Genomic DNA, 22,571 nt, shown 5'->3' with positions numbered 1-22,571 from the left:
TTAGTTTTTAAAAATAATTTTAGAATTTTGACTAAAATTCTGAAGTACGAAAAGAATTTTTTTACATTATTTATTGTCTCGAAAATTTAAAATGATAATAAATAGAATATTTGTAGGCTCTCTTTAATTTGAATATAATTAGGTAAATCAGTGTTCATAACATTTTTAGCGTACATGCTGTACAGAGCCAGCCGACTCAACTATAGCTAAGATTGCTATAGTGATAGCGAAGGCGAATGCGAGATCGAGAAACAGAAAATCACGTTCGGTTTGGAATTCAACAACTTTCGGTGTGCGCCCCGCCCCACCTCGCCCGCTGACATGCCAGGGGACGCGGTTGCCATAGAAACGGTCAAAAGTTGAACAGGGAAGCACCTCGATATAGTCGAAAATGTAGTTAGATATATATATATATATATCGGCCGTCCCCACCACTGACCCATGCCGTATCCAGGACCTAATATTTTTGAAACAAAGTTACTACTAGCGCCGCCGCATGGCCGTTTTCGACAATGGGCCATTTTCAACTCTCGGTTACAGGAGGCTGATAGATAATGGCGTACAGAAATGTAGTTGAATCATTTATTGAAAGTGATGAAAGTATTATATTATTTTAAGGGTTGCATAAGCTATTTGTCGCATTGAAAAGTTTATTGGCAATATTTATGACACATGGATCTGGACCTTTTGGTCGAGCCTCAGTGATATAACCTCAAAGGATGTTGCATCCGCATGTCTCTGGCCTTTCTTGACACTTATAATCTATAAATAAGTAATTAAACCTGTTGCTGAAATAAATTACAAATATATAAATTTCATGATGAACATTCAGAACATTGTTAAGCCAAGAAACGTATAACCTCAAAAAATTATGGAAGAAGACCCGACTCCTCAAGATCTTCAACGAAAGCTCTATTTCTTGGTGGAACAGCTTCAACACATGGCTTCGTCACTCTCTCCGAAATACCAACAGCGTCTTCCATATGAATTATTATCAGGTTTGGCAAATTCCCTCCTAAATGACACTATTTTCGAGATCGTGAAAGGGTTAATGGAAATTCAGCACGTTACGGAAAAGCATCTTTTTCAACAACGTTTGCAATTACTGAACCAGCAGAAAATTGAACTCCAAGAAGCAATGTCAGCTTTGACTACGGAAGAAGATCGCGTGGCTGCAAAAGTAGCTTTATATAAAAAACATAAAGACGAAGTGAAACAAACAGATATGAACTTGGTTCTGCAACTTGATCAGAAAGTTTCTGATCAGCAAAGTATTCTCGAGAAGGCTGCCGTTCCTGGGTTTTACGTTACAACCAACCCTATGGAGATTCAGGTTCAAATGAGACTATGTGATTTTATTATCAGGTTGAGTAAAATGGATATTCCTAGGTAACGTAATTCACACAAAATTTCGTCGCCTATAATGTAATCAATGTAATCCTTTATTTTAATGAGTTCTTGTAAATATTCCTCGACAAATCTACTCTCGGAAAGGTGGATTCGTTTCTTATTTTATAGAAACATTTTTGTACAGATATGTAATGAATTCAAGACTAATTAATTTGTTCATTATTCTTGAGATAATAAATTTTGTAAATGTTTTTGACGTTCCAATGATTCCATGTTGAATAAAACTGAGATTACCCATTTCATATCATAAATGGATGACTACATGATTACAAAGTTCCTTCCCTTTTAAGAAAGCTCACTAGTCATTTGAAGTTCTAAAATTAGAATTGTTCAAAATTATTTTCAAAAATAAGGAAAACATTCCTATTCTTAATTGTAATTAATTTTGGAAGAGAGATGGAGATTTTACAAAAAAAATATTTCAGGCCTTTTCCTCATATTTCACGTCGTTCAACAAAAAAAAGAGTTTAAGGAAATTAAGACTTTTTAAAAGATATAATTGCTCCTGAAGACTTTTTCTCGTATTTTGCGTCCTTTGGTTCAAAAATTAAATTATGGATTTTTGCGTAGTATTTTGAATAAATAAAATCCAAATGAAAAGTACGATCTACAAATTGTTGAAACAAATATTGTAGGCTTCTAGATTTTTAACAACATTTTCATGCCAGTAAAAAGTTTATTATTATATACAACATTTGTTTCAACAAATTTTCATCATTTTCTTTATTTATTAATCAAATACCGCTTTTTTCCACGAAATTAACAGCCCATAATTTAGAAATGATTTTTGCTATTATTCGATAACATTTGATAATTGAAGCCTCGGCTGAAATAACGTTGTATATCAACACATTTTTTGTATCGATGGAGTTCTATGTATATCAACTTTTCTTTTAACTGTTTCTCTATTACGCGGATGCGCGGTGATCGACAATTCGAAAATTTAATGGGGAAACAAATGTCAAAATAGTCGAGGTTATACACTTCGAAAATGTACCTTTCTAAGTCTAACATTGAAGTTTTTTTTGAACCAAGATAAAAAAGAAAATTAAATTTATTAGAATTGCACGCAGGAAAGAATAAATAGGCTAGAAAGGCTGGAGTATAACGTTGAGAACCGGTAATATCAAATATAATATTCAAATTAATACAACAAATAAATGAGTGATAAATAATTATCAGGAATCGTACTAAAAATGCTGTTTAAAGTATTTTCATAATAAACTAAAAATAAAACTTTAAATTGCAATTACACGAATAATTAAGTATTTTTCATTCCTTTCTTTGAATGAAAAGACAAGAAATTACATTTTTATTTTTTACAACATGTGTAGGACCAAATTTGTGAATGATCTAACCTAATTATTTTTATGTTTATTAATTGAAATTTGTCTAATTTAATTTACAAATTTTTGGTCGACACTGTTATAAGCGAATGCAATTTTATATTCTTATCCTTCAAAAATTCTAAATTAGATTTTGAGATAGATGCAAAATAAATAGAAATAAATAACCTCGACTATTTTGACATTTCATTCCAAAATCAATTTTTAAATTTTCGATCTAAGCGTTTCCACGGAATAGAGAAACAGTTAAAATAAAAAATCATAATACATAGAAGTTTATGGAAACAAAATATGTGTTGATATAACGTTATTTCAGCCGACACTTCAATTGTTTAACCAAGCTTAATTAATAAATGCATTATTTGATTTTTTCAGCATTTAAACTTGGTTTTTTTTGTGTGAAATCAACCACAGATATTTGAACGGGAATCGATTAGTACATTAAAATGAAGGATGTGTGCCGAATTTAAACAATTTTCGCCGGGCCGTTTAAAAAAAAAGTGCGTTTGAAATTTAAAAATATCAAATTGTCAAATTTGAATAATTCCCTACAAAAATTATATTTATTGTATTCATTTAACTATATTAGTATCGTTTCATAATCATATAACTATATTAAAACGCACATAATGTTGAATTATTACTAATTTTTCTAAATAAATCTCTTAAAAGACGGAATGATTATAAAATAATTATGAAACAATTTAATTATATGCGCATTCATTTTCAAAACAGTTTTTAAATTAAATTTAACAGTTATAATTATTTTACAGAGATTATTATATATATCTTGTACAAAATACATCCATTCATATAACACAATTATGTTTAATTATTTATAAAGTTTTATAGAAACAAATAAAGTTCATTTTTTTATGTCTATGATTCATTTTCAAACGTTGCAAGAGTTGTATTCTCGAACTGCTTTTAATAAATTCTCATTTTAAACGGAAAATTTGTTTAGCTTTAAAATTACTACTACTTTTACTTTACTTTTACTTTAATTAGTTATTATTATTATAATTACAGCATTAAGCCATTTCCCTTTCGGGATAGGCGTGACTCTCTCGGTGGGGAAGGGCGTAATGTGAGGAAGGGATATAAAATTTTTAGATTGATTCAGAATTCTTGTTAGCATTTGTGTAAGCTACTTTATATTTGGCCCAAGTAGTTTTGAAATCGGCATGAAAAGATTCTATGCGCTGCTCACTAAAAAATCTTTGCCTGTATCCAATCTTCTGGTTCAATTGATTCAAGCGTCTTTTGTTATTTTGATCCATCGTCGGTTTTAGCCTTCGATATGAATCAGCCAAAGCTCTTGCAGCACCATAAACTGAACAATTGATGGTCCAGGGGTCGGGCTCCTCCAAGATATCCTCACGAAGGGTGGCATCCATTTCCGCCAGATCTTGGGTCTTAGGAGGAACCTGCATGTCAATGTTCCTAATTGTCCTGGAATCGCTATCATCTCTGAGAAGCTGCTGCCACGGTTTATCTCAATACATGTCGTTTTCTCATCTTCGGCTGTAGCTTTTTTAATTAGCGGCCCTGGCGGACCGAAGGAACCGAATGGAGCCTCTACAAAGTACCCGTAAAGACCCCATTCGTTTCCTTTGAAAAAAAAACTCAGAAAAATAGCAAGATTCAACTTTTAAACTGCTGAAAGTCGGATTCTACGTTGAATTTTCTATTGGAAACTCACGGAGTAATCGCGATGCTTTTTTTGCAGCGGTAAAAAGTTTTAAAACCCCATTTGAATTTGATATCGGATTATCTATTAAATTACAAAATTATTTATGATATTAATTGCAACTGCACGAGACGCATGAAAGAAGATTGTATGTTAAAAATATCCCGGGTAAAAATATTTTAATACATTTTTTTAAATCGCATCTAAATTGAAGTAAAAATAATAAAACATAACGATATTTCACAAAAACTAATATTTTTATATGCTTTTTTCGTGCAGTTTCTTATTTTATATTGTATTCTTAAGCATAAAAGTATCCCTTTATGAAAAGGCTTATAGAAACCTATAGAGATGGACAAAAGGATATATAGAATCATATAGAAATTTTATACATTCTATATGGCTCTGTATGGTTCTATATATATCCTTTTTTCATTTGTATAAGTTTCTATAAGGCATTTAATAGAGGGATTAAAGCTTTTCCAAAATTTCTACAATTAACGATTATTGGTATTAAATTTCTGTATAAGCGCATACATTACTGACAGAAAAGTGTTTGAGGCAAATTTATGAGAAAAGTATTCAGCACAACAAATCTTGGAAGCAAAGACTTTTTTCTAGGCATTTGCTTACTGTCAGGTCGGGCAATTCTAAATTTTTCTTAGGGCCCTGAGTCATCCTTGAGTCGATTCGTCAACTCAATGCGTGGCCGTTTTGCCAGTTAGCCGTTGTGTTTCCACCTAAATTATTTTCAGTACCCCGAATTCTAGCCCAGTGGGCACAAAATATGGCGACGTCTTTACGACATCCAATGTCCATGTCGTTAAGTCGTCTTTATGATATCGTAAATATGTCGTATGAACTAACAATGTCTTTATAATATCCTGAAGACACTGTAACGACATGGACATAGGATGTCGTAAAGTTGTCGTAAAGACATCGCCAAATTTTGTGCCCACTGGGAGGGTGCTTGGCACTGCGTTGCCGACCCATTGTCGGGTAGTCTACTATAAAATGAATTAAAAAATGTCTAAATTTCCGGACATTTTTGAGTAATTTATGGTAATTTTACAGGTAAATATTTTAACCTACCATAAATAACCCAAAATTCAATTTTAAACATTTTTAATTTCCGGAAGTTTATATTTTTTTGGTTAATTTATGGTAATATTACAGGTAATTAATAGTTAATTACCATTAAGTGTTGAAAATTCAATTTAAAAATGTCTCTAAATTTCCAATATTTATGGTAATTTTACAGATAAATATGGTAACTTACCATAAATTACTTAAAATTGCATTTGAAAGATTTTGATAAATTTAAGGAAATTGATAAATTCTTGTGGTAATTTATGGAAACTGAACAAAAACACCCAAAATTCATTTTTGAAGTTTCTATAAATTTCCGGAAATTTTTGATAATTTAATCAATTATATATGATAACTTTCCATGAATTACCGTAAAATGATATTATCTGCGACCAAAAAATCCTTACGGTGAGTGGGCTGATTATCGTTAGACCCGCTTCATTAGGCGTCGAAAGGGGCTGTAATCATGCATGTGTCATAAAAATGCACTTTCTCTTTCAGAAAAATCCTCCTGCCTGTCGGAAGTCAAACGTGAACGATTTAAATTATGAGAACTTTATACTTTTAAAATTTAGGATATTTAAGTGAGATTAAAATCCAACTTAAACCCCTTTTTTAACGCCCAATAATCAAATTGATGAGAAGAATTCCTGAAAATAGAATCAAGAATCTAACGATCAAATTTGGACAACCACCACAAAATGTTCCCACTGCAATCTGAAAAACAAAAAAGGAACATCCTCCCCCTTTCTCTTCCCCCTAAAGAAAAAAAGGAAATCATTCGTTCTCAATTTGGACAAGAAATAAAAAGGAGTTTTTTTCAGATTGCAGTGGGAACATTTTGTGTTGGTTGTCCAAATTTGGTCGTTAGATTCTTAATTCTATTTTCAGGAATTCTTCTCATTAATTTATACTTTTAAATAAACATTGTTCACAACATGTATCTGAATGTATAAATGTCTCTTAATTAATGTCTTTCGCTTATAATAATCAAATAATGATTATTAATAAGTAACTTAATATGCGTGCGTGATATCGCACTTGTAACATTGCATTTCAGACAGATGTTTAAAAATGGTATATTTACATATTATAAAATTCTCCAGAGAATTTAATAAATAAACACTTCAATAAAAAAACCAAAAACAAATTTAATAATTGTTCCCGAATCTAGCCAAATAAGGGGTTCTACGAAGTTCATTTCTTTTTTTGTTTTTCAGCTGTTTGGGCTCATGACCTTTTTTTACAAAAAATATGATTCCAAACAAACAAAAAAGACCACCTGACGTTACTTTTGTTAGAGAAAGAATGCAGAATTCAAATAAAATTTAATTTTAAAAGTTCAATACAATCGAGAATTTTTAAATTCGAAAAATATTCTTTTAGAATTAACAAACATTTAAAATTGTAATGAGATACGATTTTGGACGCCAAATGAGAAAAAATCGATACAAAAAATTATCCGAACTTTGAAAAGCTCTAATAAATTCCTTGTTGCTTCTAGGACTTCGAAAATTGAGGATGCGGATGCAATCAGAGGTCATGCGTTTGAAAACGCGAAAAAGTATAACTGTCCAAGCATATAGTGATATCCAAATTTTAAAGCTAAAAAATTTAGAATTTAACAAATACGGGTTTGTAGAGAATGAAAAGACGGATCTTTTTTCTATTCAAAGTTTTTTCGCCCACTGAAAATTTTTTATCATAAAATTTAAAAACTGAAAAAAAGTTTTTTCAAATTCAATTTTTTTCAACCTGAATTCATCATAACTCACAATAAGCTAAATATAGTAGTATATAGTAGTAACTGTATTCGGGTCAACAAAATAAAAACATAAAAAATTTAACTAAGTATTGTTTAATAACACCCAAAAGAAATCAAATTTAGATATTTTGCATCGAAAATGGCTTGTGACAATGATTGCTGCTAATTTTCCAGAGGTTTGAGAGGCACTGGTGCCTGTATTAAATGTGCAATCGAAGAAAAATATTTTGCTTGATTTCGCGTCCATATTTTTATTTTTCGTCATTAAAAAAATAGTTTACATAAAATTATATTCTTAAACGTCAACATGATTCGAACTATATATCACCACTCAATAAGCTCTCGTTTCAAATAAATAAAAATAAATTACAAACTATAATCTGGCATCTTATTAAACAGTTTTCGAACATGGCTATACGATCAAATAACCAATAGAATTCAACATATACTACGAAGCTCTGTAGATTGTACTCTAAAATAAGTATAAGACTCATTTATATACAAAAATGTTCTATGTCCCTGTATATTTGACCGTACTCTCTTAACCAAAGAATTTGATAAATTTAAAACTATTTACTATCATACGTAAAACTAACAAAACGTATTTTTCCTAAAAATTAATTACTTGCTTCTTAAATCTACTTGAGTTCATAAAACATATTTTCATCTCGACGTTTCAATATCACGCAATGTCCTCATAATTAACGCTCTTATTGATGTTTATTCTTTCTACAAACTGTTGACAGTTTTAACAAAATTGAAATTTAATTTCCACTTCTATCTAAGGATTGATAAAAAAATTCCAGGGGCTCAAACGTTCCCCCTTTCAAATTGGCTATGAAGAAATAGTTCTAAAGTATCGAAGTATACCTACAAAACAACACGCACCGCTCAAAAAATTGCAATCAATCAGGTGCTGTTAACAGACTCTGAGCATCTAATAAACTTTCATTCATAAGCATCGAACTGTTCATAATTGGAGTGCTGACAGTGTTTCCGGATCTTTTATTACTAAAGGGGTAAAAGCTATCGATGTTCATCTGCACTAAATAAGTCGTTAGCTTCTCAACTGGAGATCCACGGTTACCATTTGCATTCACTTTTAGTTGAGCCACATCGTTCTGAACTAATCTTGTGTAAAGCTCAATATGATTTCGTCCTCCGCTGTGGATTTCTAAAGGCGGAATCCAACGGAAGTAGCACTGAGACCAAAGCTCTAAGCTTGAAATGCTATAGAGTGGTTTGATAAACCGTTTCCCATGGTCTCGAGAGTTTTCTTGGTTGAAGAGGGGATTGTAAAAAAGAAGAATATCTTGGTCACTGAACTGTTCTCGCCAATCCCAAACGCTGCGGAGAACAAGGGGAATGTTTCGATCCTGAAATTGAGGAATTTGTTATAATTATAAAATAATTAAAGTCATCGATCCATATTTCTTTTTTAAACTTTGTTTCTAGTAATATTTTGAAAAGTAATAATATTTAAGTTAATTTTACATTCGAAATTCAAATTTTTTGGGGGAAATTGCCATTTGAACCACTTGGAACACTCAGGGCCGACGAAGTAATTTTTCAATGAAGTTTCTTGTTTGACTGATCGGAGGGGAACTTTTTTCGTTAATGAAGTTTCAATAATTAATTAAATAGTATATTACATATTCAATCGTTTAATTTAAGTAGAAAGTTTTTATAACCAAGTACGTCAGTCGTGTTTTTATCAAATATCGATTCGCAATATTCTTAAGGTATTTTTAATCCATCGTTAAACTCAAATAAGACTTTGAATAAATTTAGAGCCGAAAAAGACGCTCGTCCGTACACGAAGTGCTCGGAATTGCTAGCAGTATTTTTATAAGTTTTCTAAACTACGTCATTCAAATTTCTAACAGTTACTTTCCGTTGCTTCAGTAACAAAATTTAAGTTTCGTCTGCGCACTTTTGATTTTGAACTACACAAAGTGTGTCGGACCTTTCAACGACCAAACCAAACGAAAAAATATTCCGCATTTCAGTGTATGGAATTCCATACACTCTATACATGCTTCGCCGTTCCTGGGAATGGTGCACATGAAAACAGTTGTTTTTGTCTAGACGTACCGTAAATATTTGGTCTACGATCACTAAATTTCGGTGAACCTGGTCGCACTTTTTACTTTCCCTGGAAGCACCGAAAATATATAAGTTATGTTCACCAAATTTTTTCTAACCTAGAAAGTAGACACGGTGTTTTGAAAAAGTATTCCAATTGGAAATGACTTCAAAATTAGTTTTGCAGACAAAGCTGATTTTTTCAATTTTTTTTTCTTTTCATTTTAATGTCATTTAGGCAAGGCAACAAAATTGTAATAACATTACTGCTTTTTATCATTTTGTTTTACACTCTCCATGCGGGGGCACAGGAAAAGTGTCTTTTGTTTTATGCCATTTTTGGGCTGGACTTTGACTCCCAAAAGAAAGTTAACAATCCGCTTAGAATTAGAAATGTGACGTTCCACAAACAAACGACCTAATTTTTCGGTATGTAGTTATTGCCGAAATTTAGGGCCCAAAACCAACCCGAAAGGTTAAAAAACGATCCATCGAGACACTTTTGGCGAATACCATAAGCGCACGTGTTAAATTTTCTCTTCAAACATCAAATGTACCTAGTTCGGTTCACTTCAAGGCTACTTTATTGGCAAAAACGCGAATGCATTCTAAATAAACGAGCGGCATCTTAATTCTGTACTTGTTCCAAGTGTACTATACGCTAGCGAGACGTGGACCTATCAAGAAAATAATAAGAGTAAAATTAACGCGATTTACATGAAATCCAGCGCATAATATGCCTGAAAACACTGATGCAGAAAGTGACTAACGAGATAATTCTCAAAGAATGTGGTGCAGAAGAGACGCTAGTTGACGTATGGGAAAGAAGTCGGTTAAGATGTTTCGGACATGTTGAACAAGTGCATAAAGGTGAAGTAAATGGCAGCGTGTCCAGAAGCAGGTCGCGGAAAGAATGGTTAAAATGTGTGAATGAGGCCCTAGTTAGAAGAAAGATAAGAAGTCACGGAAACACGAGAGCTTGAATGAAAAAATGCATGGACAAGAAGGAAGCTAGAAGACAGAAAAAATAGACAGGGAAGTACGACGACAAAAACCTTGGAACCCGAGTGGTGATTCTCACATGACGACTTTGTCAGGCTCTTCACTTGGGGTGATCGCTCGAGAGATTGATCAGCAACCTAGGTCGGAGCGGTGTTGCAGAACGAACGTGTTATTTACATAAGTAACACGAGAATTCTAAATCAATATACAAAATGTATATCTCCTTTCTTAAATTACTATCCTCACCGAGTTAGTCACGACTACCCCGAAAGGAAAATGGTTTAATGGAATAATAATAATGACACAGGTCTACAAATGATGGGGTCATGCCAGTTGTTGGAATGTGAGGGTCATTTCCGAAGTAATTTTTTTACGTAGAATCCGAATCCGGGGTCAGAATTGGCCCATCACGTAAGGATTTTAAGACATTTGAGGTTATGTACCCAAAAAATGGCGTTCTTGGCTACTTTTGTGGTTATGTACAGAAGAGAAATTTTTTGGGGGTATTTCAACAACCCCGAACACCCTCAAGTACAAATTTTCAAGAGAAAACACCCAGTAGAAAATGTCTGCCTCAGAGTATTTAACGCAAATACTTAATACATAGTGTAACATATCCCGTAATTTCAAAATGGCCCAAATTGGTAAAGAAAAATGGTAGTTAAACTCTGCGATTCTCAAATTAAAGAGAAATAAGAGCAGTACTATATGATACAAGTAAAGAAAAAATCTCAAAAAATTTTGCGTCTTCTGTACATATCCTCAAAAGTAGCCAAAAACGCCATTTTTTGGGAACATGACCTCAAATATCGTAAAATCCTGACATGATGGGCCAATTCTGACCCCGTAAAAAAATTACCTCGGAAATGACCCTCCACTTTCCAACAACAAAACCATGTTGGGCTGTGTAATCTATCCACTTACCATAGTGCGGGTTCGGAAAATTTAAATGATTTTTAGAATCACGAGTCAAGATCACATCCGTAAAAACACTATTACAAAAATTCTTATACGAAATCAAAGTCGTACTTAAGTTCAAAACCATAGTTTTGATACACAAATATATTAATTTCTTACATGAGCTGCACGAATTCGATCCCTTTCACAGTTAAAGATGAAAGTGTCAAAAACTGACACATGTGCCGCATCCCATAAAGTTGTTAAATACGTCTCCGTGAACTCAAATTCAGCGGGAAACTGTTGACATAATTGCCATACGCAGTCCAGAAAGAGGAGTAGTAAAGGAGACTGAAAAAATACGAGAATAGTAATAATTCCTATATTTTAACATGAATTATATTGTCTGCCTTCATAATATTGTTCGCTACCTTTTCTGAATCTTCGCTAATTATGTAACCCAACCGGTCGCAAAAAGGATGTCCCGCGGCGATCCATTCCTTTTGTAAAAGAGACTGAAATCCAGTTATTGTTCGGAAGTATGGATCGAGCAATAATTGTGTTAAGCTTGACACAATGCAACAGATATCTCGACCATTGCCTTCTACATAATGAAAAATATTTACAAGTTGAACATCATTTGTACTAAAAGAGATATTGACAAATTGTAAGGGAAATGGAACCAGGTTCTAACCTCAAAATTGAATTGCCTCATTTTACTCCATAAATGCTACATTTATATCTTTGTTCGGGGTCGTACTTAAATTAAGTAACGAATTATCGGCCGTTTTCAGACAATAGTTTCGGTGTAAAACGATTTTTTAGGATTGTAAACCCGAGCATTCGACAAACTCGTTTTACAACAAAGCTACTAAAATAAGCTAAATTTTCACTATGAATACAGACTTGATTCTAAACAAGCATGAGCGCTAAGAATCTAACAAAGATGTAATTCTAGTGTTTATCGAGTAAAATGAGGCAATTATATGTTGAAGTTAGGGCCTGGTTCCATTGCCTTTCAGTCTGCCCTAATAGCACGGAACGTTCCAGAAATGTGTAATATGTCCGCCACTTGGGAATGTTCCACTAGGACCTGAGAGGAACCTTCCATTATTGTTATATTTAACAACAATTATCTCGTAAACCGTAAGAGATAGGTAAAAGTGGATGACATTTTGGAGTATCGCATATACTGCACTATAATATATGCATATCATAAACTGACACAACAAGTGGTATGTTCCAGAAACGTTCCCAAGCGGCGGACATATACGCTTTCTGGGAATGTTCCGTGCTATTTGCTGGGTAATTTGAAACATTTACCTTGCAAAATGACCGACTCTCCCTCGTTTAGATGATCACACGTTTCTACAGCTTTTTGTAAACAGTGTGATACATACTTCAGCCACTTTGTATTTTCCAGTAGGGAGTAAAAAACATTGTCCTGAATCCAGAATTGTCTGATGTTTTCTTAAAAGGAATAATTAACTTTCTTCAAAATCTCTTAACATTGTTAAATCTTTAGTGATGTTTATCTATTGATGTTATTTATATTATTTTAAAATATAATTCAAGGAAAAAGTACCTGGAGAACATAGGCTGGCGAATTTCGAAAAACTGGCAGCTATAGTTTTAACACCGACTTCCTTGTTCAACTCTATGACGATGGGCTGTATTGTTCGTGGATGACTTTTTCGAATATTTTCGAGCATTATATTTTCCTGTGTCCTCTCAGTGATTGTTGAAGACAGCTCTGCCATTTTTACCAAAGCAGCGCCTCGTTCATTTGACCACGACCAAATGGGTGGTCGATTATCTTGGAAGTGTTGAGCGGCATTTATGAGTTGACTATCGGTTACGGATCCAGGTACAATTATATACTCTGGTAAACTAAAGAAAGAAATTATACTTGTCATGCTGAAACTTGCATGTATGTGATATATGAAACAATGTCTAGACAGGTTACATTACGACAGTAGCTTTAGAAAATTAGGGAAAGTTAAGAGTTTGCACTTTCAAGCCGAAATAAATGAATTCGTAATTACTCGATAATTGAACAGCCGCATCGTATAACGGGATAGAAAATATTTTGCGAGGGGTTTTTAAAATAATTTAAAAAAAACACGATTTTTTCATAGCGTAAAATGTTCGCCTTTTTTAACTTCAACTCGTTCTAAATCAGAAACTAGTGGGACTTTTAACCTATAATTTTAACGAATTATGCATAAAACTATACTTTAGCTTGTATAAGGAATTAAAGTTTATCTTTTTTGTTATTGAAAAAAGTAATTACTTTTTTCTGGATGACTGCACAGAGAAATTTAAATATTTACAATCGAAAAGTCTATCGAGGTAAGTTTTAGCAATCAAAAACTTGCAGTGAACGAAATGTTCAGTAGAATCTGTAGAAGTTTTTTTGTAGACTTTTACTTTAATTGAAGGAGCCATTTATGAAATACGAGGATGTTATTGTTGTGCGCGCAATGCCATGAGATTGAACACGTAGCTGAGATTTGGAGACCACCAGGCGCAGGAGTAAAGCTGCCATCCAGGTATATGTATATGTGGAAAATGTTATTTTCTAACGAACATATATAATTTTTTTACCGAAAAAAGTTCTCATTGATGATATATTCTTATGCTATACACATATTCTTTTATAAATATTCCTTTGATCAGTACACAACCTTTAAATTATGCTTTTCTCTTAACTTTTCTTTGGCTTGTGTGCACGCCTGCACTGTTTTATTCGAAAATGTAAACATAAACGCGAACAAAATCAGATTATAAACAAAAGAGGTCCATAGTTAAGATTTTGAAAGTAAAGGGTTCATAATAGTTTTGATCATCGAAGGTGGAACATATCAAAACTGACAAAAAAACTTCTTTACAGTACAAATTTGCTTTTTTCATTCAGTTTGGATGTGACATCTTTGATGGTCGAAACTATTCTGAATCCTTTTATTTACAAAATCTTAATAATGCACCTCTTTTGTTCAGTACATGATTTTGTTGACGCTAACGTTTACATTTTCGAAAAATAATTAAATATAATAATGTAAGGGTTGTATACTGATAAAAATAATATTTGTAAAAGAATATATAGTATAACATAAGAATATATCATCAATAGGAATTTTTCAGTAAAAAAGTTATATAAGTTCGTTAGAAAATAACATTTTCCACATATACCTAGATGACAGCCTTACCTCCTACGCCTAGTGTTCTTCAAGCCTTCGCTATGAGCTCAATCTCATGGTACCGCGCGCACAACAATAAAATCCTGTTGCTTGATAAACGGCCCCTTCAATTGAAGTAAAACTTTACGAAAAACTTCTAAAGATTCTACTAAACATTTCATCCACTGCAAGTTTTTGATTTCTAAAACTGACCTCGATAGACTTTTCGATTGAAAATATTTAAACGTTCTTCGTGCACTTACTCAGAAAAAAGGTGTAACTTTTTTGCATAACAAAAAAGTTCAACTTTATATATATATCCCGTTCTACAATGCGGCGGTTCAATTATGTAACTAAAATCTATTAATAGAAAGCTTGCAAAAAATAAAAGAATTCTTAACGATTTACCTAGGAGAGATTTGAAATTGTTCATTGGCAGTGGATAATCTCCATCCTCTTTTCAACAGTCCACTTTTACATGACGTACGATCCAATTCGTTTTCCCACTCAGATTTATGCCGGAACAGTCGAACGCCTTTGTCGATACTACAATAGTATTTTTCTCTGCAAAAGTATAATTGTTATTCTTAAGACATTCTGATAAAAGAAGGCACAACACCAAAGAAAGAAACACTATTTTACGCACTTGTAATCGTAAGCGAACAGAAGTTGGTGTCTGCTAGGGAACGCATGATGTAAAAGTGCGTTTACTACTTTCTGTCCGTGATCTGGAGATGAAAATTTGAAAGAGAAAGACCAGGTCCTTAAATTCTAGAATAAAATATTGGGACATTTTAGAATAAAGTGAAATAGTATTTTTAAATTAAATACCTTCAGAAAGTAATAAATACAAATTATCGCTTAATCGTGTTTGATTTAATTTAACTTAGGTCACTTTACAGTTTGCACTTGTATCATTTCAACAATTAACAATGATAATTTCGAGAAAATTATTTACATTAAACTTGTAACGAAATCCAAGACGTTCAAGTTCCCATAGTAGTTGGTTTATAATATAATTATGACACTACACGCACATTGAATTTCGAACTGTCTACTTATAATATTAATTTTAATCTATTAATAAATTTTAGCACTGGCAAATTAGTTTCAAATTTTGAACTCATCTGTACATTCAGAACTATACGAGAAATCAATTACCTTGCAAACGATGAAAATTCTTCCTTTTATTTTGGACGACTGTATAATCCTAGGAACGAGCCTTCTTTTCTTATCACCTATTATTAAATAAATAGCATCGATGTTTGACAAACAAGTGTCCGTATAACCATAAAGATTATTCTGTTGATGGACAGCATCCTACATTCAAATAATTATTTTAATAGACTCAATTCACAATGCAAATCGAATTATCTAAATCATCGGCCAATTGCAAATATATACTTACTTCTCCATTTACGTGCTCTGAAGTCAGAAATGTTAATTTGAAATTAGTAACGACGAGAATTCCAGATATACCTTGTTTGAAATCACCAACAGGGGAAAACATCAAGACATTTTTAGCTGTTGCTGCGATAGATTCTCCCGGCAGCAATTTTATATTACTCTCGCTAAAGGAACTTCCACGACTCGATCCGAGATTCTACATCATATTTAAAAATGTATATTTTTGTTTATTCAATAATGCAATCAACAACACAGATAAATACTAATTAAGTCAGGAGTTTTTTCTTTATTATATATTTATTAAAATTTACTTGTTCCAAGTTTTCCTCAATGTTGAACAAATTGTTATTTCAAACAGCATACAAATCGCACATTTTAACACTGAACAACATATTAATTTCATATATTTCAAGCGAGAATGTTACGAGCTCAATGTCCTTAATACAGTGAGGTTAGGTTCGTCTGTTTACATGTCGAATTGCACAAAAATAACCGTAGTAATAATGACATATTCTTTATCACTCTATTCAAATAATTAAAGAGAATAAACTTTCGACAGATTACTCACCTCCATTTCATGCTCTTCTAAATCTACGTAACTTATGAAATTGCGACTACTTTTGTTCTCCATGATAGAACCTGACACTCACTTGCACTCACTATACTTGTAAAAGTATACAAATATTTTCATGTCCTTTGAGAAACCTAATTTAATTTCGAGCAGTTCATATTCGAAAAGCGAAATCCTTAGCACTACGTTGATTTCATACAAAATAATACATCAATCTACGTTCAACGTAAACACGACATTAATGCAGTATCATGACATTTGCAAGTTGAGACACGGCTTATAAACACTTGCAATTCAATCGGAGTCCTCCGTTTTAATCGTGGCATTGAAAGAAAAGGTTATATCTCAATACAATTGGCAAAATTAGCGAATTTCGCTGTAGTAAGGAAAATGGTGAAATATAAATCGAACAAGAAGACAAAAAGCACTTTTTGTAGGTTAGTGTTTGTGGTACGAGGCGAAGGTTGCTAAGAATTTTCTATAGATTGCGCTGTTGTTTTTTAAATTTAAAATTTTAAAATTTTGAATAGAGACAGAAATTGTCATACCTAAAACCTAATAAATTATATAGAAGATGATACTAATGTAATCATTATTTTAGATACTCCAAAATAAAGTTGAAGTAAATATTTTTAGATTACCTTCACCAACTCAATATATTTTATGTATATATTCAAAATTTTTAAAAATTTTATTTAAAAAACAACAGCGCAATCTATAGGAAGTTCTTAGCAACCTTCGTCTTCGTCTCGCACCACAAACACTAACCTAAAAAAAGTGCGTCTTGCCTTCTTGATCGATTTATATATAAAAAAAAGGTTTTTCCCAGTTTTTCCTGTGCTTCGCAATGTGAATAAATTGCCAATCACCCAATTGTTTGTAAACTGAACAATATACTTTTTTATATAATAATACAAATTTTATTAAACAAAAAACAACATTTAACAGAATTACTTCATGTATCTATGCTTAGTATTCTTAAAAAGATTTGAATAAAAATAATAAAACAACATTTATGATACAAATCAAATCTTTTAAGATCGTATCTACTGTCAAATACATAATTTTTCTCTTTGATGGTGTAAATCATTAATATCAAAAGATAAATTATAGTATTAAAATTTGTATGAAAAAAATGATATATTACTAATTCTTATTTTTATTTGTGAAAATATACAATAGAAAGCGATGAAACACGGTAATAGAAGGAAATACCTAAAGCTAATGATTCTGAAATAATTTCATTTGATGTGAAGGGAACATCAACTTTGTTACTTTTGTTTCAGTGATAACAAAATTGGGTTTTTGAATGTTTATATTTCTAGAACATAGCACTGTAGACATTGTTATAGTAGAAGTGCAATAGTCCTTTTTCTGGAAAATCTGCTCATTTTCTTTGCTCTGAGCAGTGGTGTTAACAGGTGTATAACTTGGAGTCGCTCTGCTGTACTCATTTATAGGAGTAAATAATAGTTCTGATTTATTTTCTATGGACTTGATATTTTGTAAAATATTACTGGGAGATAAATCGCAATACAAATCATGGGGTTCTTCAATATTTTCCGGAGTATGCTCCCGATTCTTCACGTCAATGAAACTGAAATAAAAGGAAAATTAACATTTAGAAATAGTTTTTAGATTAAATGGCAGGGCTGGTTCCATAGGTTTCGTCGCCTTCGCTGCCAATGCGACTAGGCTACCAAGCAGAACTGAAAGGGATTAAAAATCAAACATTAAAAATTTTTAAGTATCTACGAGAAGGTTATAAATTCAGCATCTACGTGTTTCGATTATTTCTGATATCTAACTTTTTCTTTTGGATGTTTAAAATTAGAATGAATATAGCGTATATCTCGTAAATGGAATGCAAAACAGACAACATTTTTTTATTCAACTTCAAAGTAGTATATTATCATATAAGTTATAATTATAAATATATTCCTACCGAAAGAAATCTCTGAGTTTTCTTTAGCGAAATAGCTTGGCCCATTTGAGTCTATAAACAAAATCGATTTGAAACATAATAGTTTCGGAGATAGTTTGAGAGATTTGGGTCCTTTTCAAGATCCTTTTAGTGGTTGTTTCAAGAGTGGTGCGACGGTAATATAATATTCCTTTTGTATTCGTCACGTACTGGGCGGGCAGAGTTATTTACAGTAGTTGGTCGTGGCTAATCCGCTCTTCCTTTTTAAATTTCGCTTCAAATTATTAAAAAAATTTTTGAATTGATGAATTTTTTCATTATACTTATTTATAATTATAACTTATATAGTGATATAAAATTTTCTAGTTGAATTCAAAAATGTTGTCTTTCTTGGCGTATCTCATTCCATTTACGAGAAACGTTCTATTAAATCCAATTTTAAGCATAAAAAAAAGTTAGATATCTGAAGTCATCGAAACTCGTAGATTCCGAATTATTATGTTTTAGGCTGTTAACTATGAAATTAAAAAAAAATCTACTTCTAAATTTTAAACCGAAAGCTTAACAAAGGAAATTCTCCTGCGGAGAATTTCTCTAAGCTTCTTTGACCTAAAGAATTTTTAGTATATACTCAAAGATTCTTTTCGGTAGGGATATAGTGAGAAAATTCACAAATTAAACCAAAGTGATAATAATTTGAAGAAAATTCTCAAAAGGGAGTCAGGTTGGCGATGGCCAAAAATTTTAAATAACTCTGCCCGCCTGCGGTACTCGACGAATACAATACAGGACGAAAATATGACAGTCACACCATAGGACCCAAATCTCCCACAGACTATCTCTACAGACGAAATCACTCAAATCTTGTCTGCAGAAAGCCCGAAGCGGGTCAGACTTCTTCGCCAGAGAATATGCTAAGATTTTCTATCGTTAGGGGTTTGAAGATCATCGTGATTCAGTATGCATTGAGTGCATTATTTTTATAGAATAAAGTTTCCAATAACTTCTACTTTCAACTTTTTATCCTCATTTGATAATAATATCTCGATACTATTCATGTTTAAATAACAAACAATATTATTATTAATAATTTTCAGATTTTTCAATGTGTTTTCCATTTTAGATTATAAGTAATACTTGATTTTACGTGTTAAAAAAACAGCACTGGCGAACGGTTTTGGGTCTCCAGTGCCGTTTCAGTGACTATGCTGATTTTCAGCACCTAAACGGCACTGTAACGTGATGGGACGGTTATATAACGGTCCTATTGTATTCGTCACGTACCGGGCGGGCAGAGCTATTTACAATACCTGGCCGCAACCAAACAAACTCCCTTTTTCTTCAAATTATTAACAATTTTGTTTAATTCATGAATTTTTTCATTATACATATTTATAATTATAACTTATATTTTAACGTCTATTTTGGCGTACCGATAGAAATCTCTGAGTATTCTCAAGCGAAATAGCCTGCCCCATTTGAGTCTATAAGCAGAGTCGATTTGAATGATTTAGTCTCTGAGATAGTCTGAGAGATTTGGGTACTTTTCAAGGTCCCTTTAGTGGTCCTTTTAAAAGTAATATAATGTTCCTTTTGTATTCGTCACGTACCGGGCGAGCAGAGTTATGTACAGTAGTCGGCCGTCGCTAATCCGACTCTCCCTTTTTAAATTTCTCTTCAAATTATTAACACTTTTTTTAATTGATGAATTTTTTCATTATTAAAATAATGTTGTCTTTTTTGGCGTATCTCATTCCATTTACGAGAAACGTTCTATTAATTCCAATTTTAAGCATAAAAAAAAAGTTGGATATCTGAAGTTATCGAAACTCATAGATTCCGAATTATTATGTTTTAGGCTGTTGACTATGAAATTAAAAAAAAACTAACTTAAGTTTTAATCCGAAAGCTTAATAAAGGACCCTATTGAGTGTCGCGGCTACTCTATTGATATAGCCACTCTGCTTGATATTTATGATCGAATTCTTATTTCAATTTAATCCTCTCTGCTTGTTATTTATGATCGTATTTCTATTTCAGCTTTGAAAAGGACATTTTAAAGCCTTTAAAACATTTAAAAGAGCTACCCGGACCTTGGCACATATCTACCTGAGTGTCCGGTAACAAGCGTTGAATTTAGAAAAATTAAGAATTTGTATTTCTATAAATACGAGATCTTTCCTCCGCCTAAGAATCCCCGAACGGGAACAGAAAAAGTGCAAATCCTATTTCTCTCAATCGACGTATAAAATATAACGAAAGCTTTTATGTAACCTATTTATATTTTAATCATTCATTTAAACATCTTAAACAATGCAACAAAGAAATCTATGCATATGCGTGAATTTAAATAATTTTAACCCTAGAGAGGCAGAGTTGAATTGGTGAGAATTGAAATTTCAGAATTTACATTCCGCATGAAGGAATTAAAACAACTGATTACACATATTTTCTGAACTTATTAGAAGGAATTTAATAAAATCAAAATATGACCACTTCTGAGGAATAAAAAATATCTCTGTGAGATGCGTTACCGGTAAAATTTGAAGGAATTAAATATATTGAAAACACGTTCTCTTTGGGAGGATAGAAAACTGTGTGGCGGTCGCTATGGAAATAGAAGTGAATAAGTTTAGGAGGTATCTTATTCTTATTGTGGCATTTTATACAGATGGAAAAAAGCGCATTGAAAATAATAGAATAATCTTCACTTTTGCGCTGATATCTGAAAATATTAATTTTTCTTTATTCTACGCTTATTACTGGGTGCCTGTGGAGAATTTCTCTGAGCTTCTCTGACCTTAGAGAATCTTTAGAATATACTCAGAGATTTCTATCGGTAGGGATTTGATGAAAATAGCAGGTACTGCTGAAGAAAATTGAAAAGACATTGAAGGAGCACTGACCCGTGCCGTTTCATTTCTTTTTTAGTGCGTTTTCACATCGGCAGGGAATTCAAAACAAAAAACGTCGTTTTTGATCATTACTAAAAAAATGGAATTTTTCTAACAAAAATTACATTTCAGAAAAGTTCTTCTCATTGTTTTTTTTACTATTTAAAAATTGCTTATTACATTTATTTTGATTATCATTAAATTTCTCAGTAATTTTTACTCCGAAAAATGTATCTTGTATGTTATATTTACTTTATTTATGCGCGAATTATTATCATTTAAAAATGCGAAGTCCCAACTCGCACTAGTGTGGTATAAACTTATGCACACATGGAGTGTGTCTTTGAGGGATACGTGTGGTCTGTAAGTTCTGTAATTATTGGAGTGGGTCCGTCGCAATCAAGGGTCAGCCGTGTTGGAAGTTGGAACACTGATATTTTTGGCATGCGCAGTAGTGATTCTTGTTTATTTTTAGATTAGGTATTTCAAGTTGTGATTCTCTGGTTGTAATGTCAACCGGAAAGATGTCTACACGCCGAGTTATGCCATATACATTGCATTGCACGATGCATTAATTTTTAATTACTTAGAATAATATGATTTTTCACCATGAGTGTGTTTAGGTTTTATTTTTCAAGGGCTGTCCAATTAAACAATAAAATTATTACAACAAAATTCTTGATTTTATTGTTTCTCTGAATAGCTTTTGAAAAAAAAAAAATCCGAACTTTTTGAATACGCGTGAATCTTGTTTTCTGATTCGTTTAAACGAATTGAGAAGCTTAGATACGAATTGATACAGCGCTAATTGAATGCACGTGAATTAATATAAATGCGTGGTCAAGGTCAATTCGAAAAAAAATAATAAAAATGGCATATGCGTCGAAACCTGAACAAGCGATCTCTCGTGTATCAGTCCCAGTTTTCCCACTGAGATACGAGCCACGTTACTAAACATTTGCAATAAAATGTATCTGCCTCGCATGCAGAGCTGCCAGATCGTGGATGAAATTTACCCCCCACCATACCTACCGTTTGGGAGCCGCAAAACAGAAGGTGCATGATTACCACTGTGAGTTCGTATGTAAGCCGAAAATGCACGATTCGACTTCGGAGTTCTGCTGTACGATGATTGCCTATCTGAAGGCTTCGGAAGCAGTGATCCCAGATCTGAAACGAGACGTAGTCCAATACTATGACACGTCTATGTCCGTGTGAATAGGGTAGGAAACGATATAAATGCCTGCGTTGCGCGCACAACCCATTTCTCCTCATCTGAATTTGAAAACTCGAAGGTGCACGATTGCCGGTC

General features: G+C 32.6%; 3 protein-coding genes across 5 annotated transcripts in view; 1 reads left to right on the top strand and 2 right to left on the bottom strand.

The window, feature by feature from the left end:
- The first annotated feature begins 510 nt into the window (after window positions 1-510).
- Window positions 511-1,668, top strand: LOC117177942 (gonadal protein gdl). The gene has a single exon (XM_033369069.1). The coding sequence runs from the start codon at window positions 872-874 to the stop codon at window positions 1,391-1,393; it is 522 nt and encodes a 173-aa protein (XP_033224960.1). The 5' UTR covers window positions 511-871; the 3' UTR covers window positions 1,394-1,668.
- Window positions 1,669-7,533: 5,865 nt separating this feature from the next.
- On the bottom strand, window positions 7,534-16,889 carry LOC117178745 (myotubularin-related protein 10-B). Its single transcript, XM_033370178.1, has 10 exons — window positions 16,439-16,889; window positions 15,872-16,066; window positions 15,625-15,783; window positions 15,110-15,234; window positions 14,872-15,027; window positions 12,870-13,174; window positions 12,608-12,754; window positions 11,716-11,888; window positions 11,465-11,635; window positions 7,534-8,676 (listed from the first exon to the last, which is right to left on the bottom strand). The coding sequence occupies exons 1-10, from the start codon at window positions 16,499-16,501 to the stop codon at window positions 8,206-8,208; spliced, it is 1,965 nt and encodes a 654-aa protein (XP_033226069.1). The 5' UTR covers window positions 16,502-16,889; the 3' UTR covers window positions 7,534-8,205.
- Window positions 16,890-17,513: 624 nt separating this feature from the next.
- LOC117178213 overlaps window positions 17,514-22,571 on the bottom strand; it is a 27,375-nt gene continuing 22,317 nt past the window's right edge. For all 3 annotated transcript variants that reach the window (XM_033369519.1, XM_033369520.1, XM_033369518.1), the window contains one exon: window positions 17,514-18,038. In XM_033369519.1, the coding sequence (XP_033225410.1) occupies window positions 17,663-18,038 (376 nt within the window). In that variant the 3' untranslated portion in view covers window positions 17,514-17,662. The remainder of the gene's footprint in view (window positions 18,039-22,571) is intronic.

This window comes from Belonocnema kinseyi, chromosome 8 (genome assembly GCF_010883055.1).
Source record: "Belonocnema kinseyi isolate 2016_QV_RU_SX_M_011 chromosome 8, B_treatae_v1, whole genome shotgun sequence".
Classification (NCBI taxonomy): Eukaryota; Metazoa; Arthropoda; class Insecta; order Hymenoptera; family Cynipidae; genus Belonocnema; species Belonocnema kinseyi.
The sequence above is the reverse complement of the archived record's forward strand: the minus strand, read 5'-3'. Positions and strand labels throughout refer to the sequence as shown.

Bases quoted from the DNA above. Each gene is read 5' to 3' on its own strand.
- LOC117178745 (XM_033370178.1), bottom strand. From the start codon at position 16,501: ATGGAGAACAAAAGTAGTCGCAATTTCATAAGTTACGTAGATTTAGAA. The intron at 13,175-14,871 runs GTAAATCGTTAA...TTCTTTCTTTAG, and splicing joins CAATTTCAAATCTCTCCTAG to TTTACCAGAGTATATAATTG. The intron at 8,677-11,464 runs GTAAGAAATTAA...CCTCAATTTCAG, and splicing joins ATCGAATTCGTGCAGCTCAT to GATCGAAACATTCCCCTTGT.
- LOC117177942 (XM_033369069.1), top strand. From the start codon at position 872: ATGGAAGAAGACCCGACTCCTCAAGATCTTCAACGAAAGCTCTATTTC.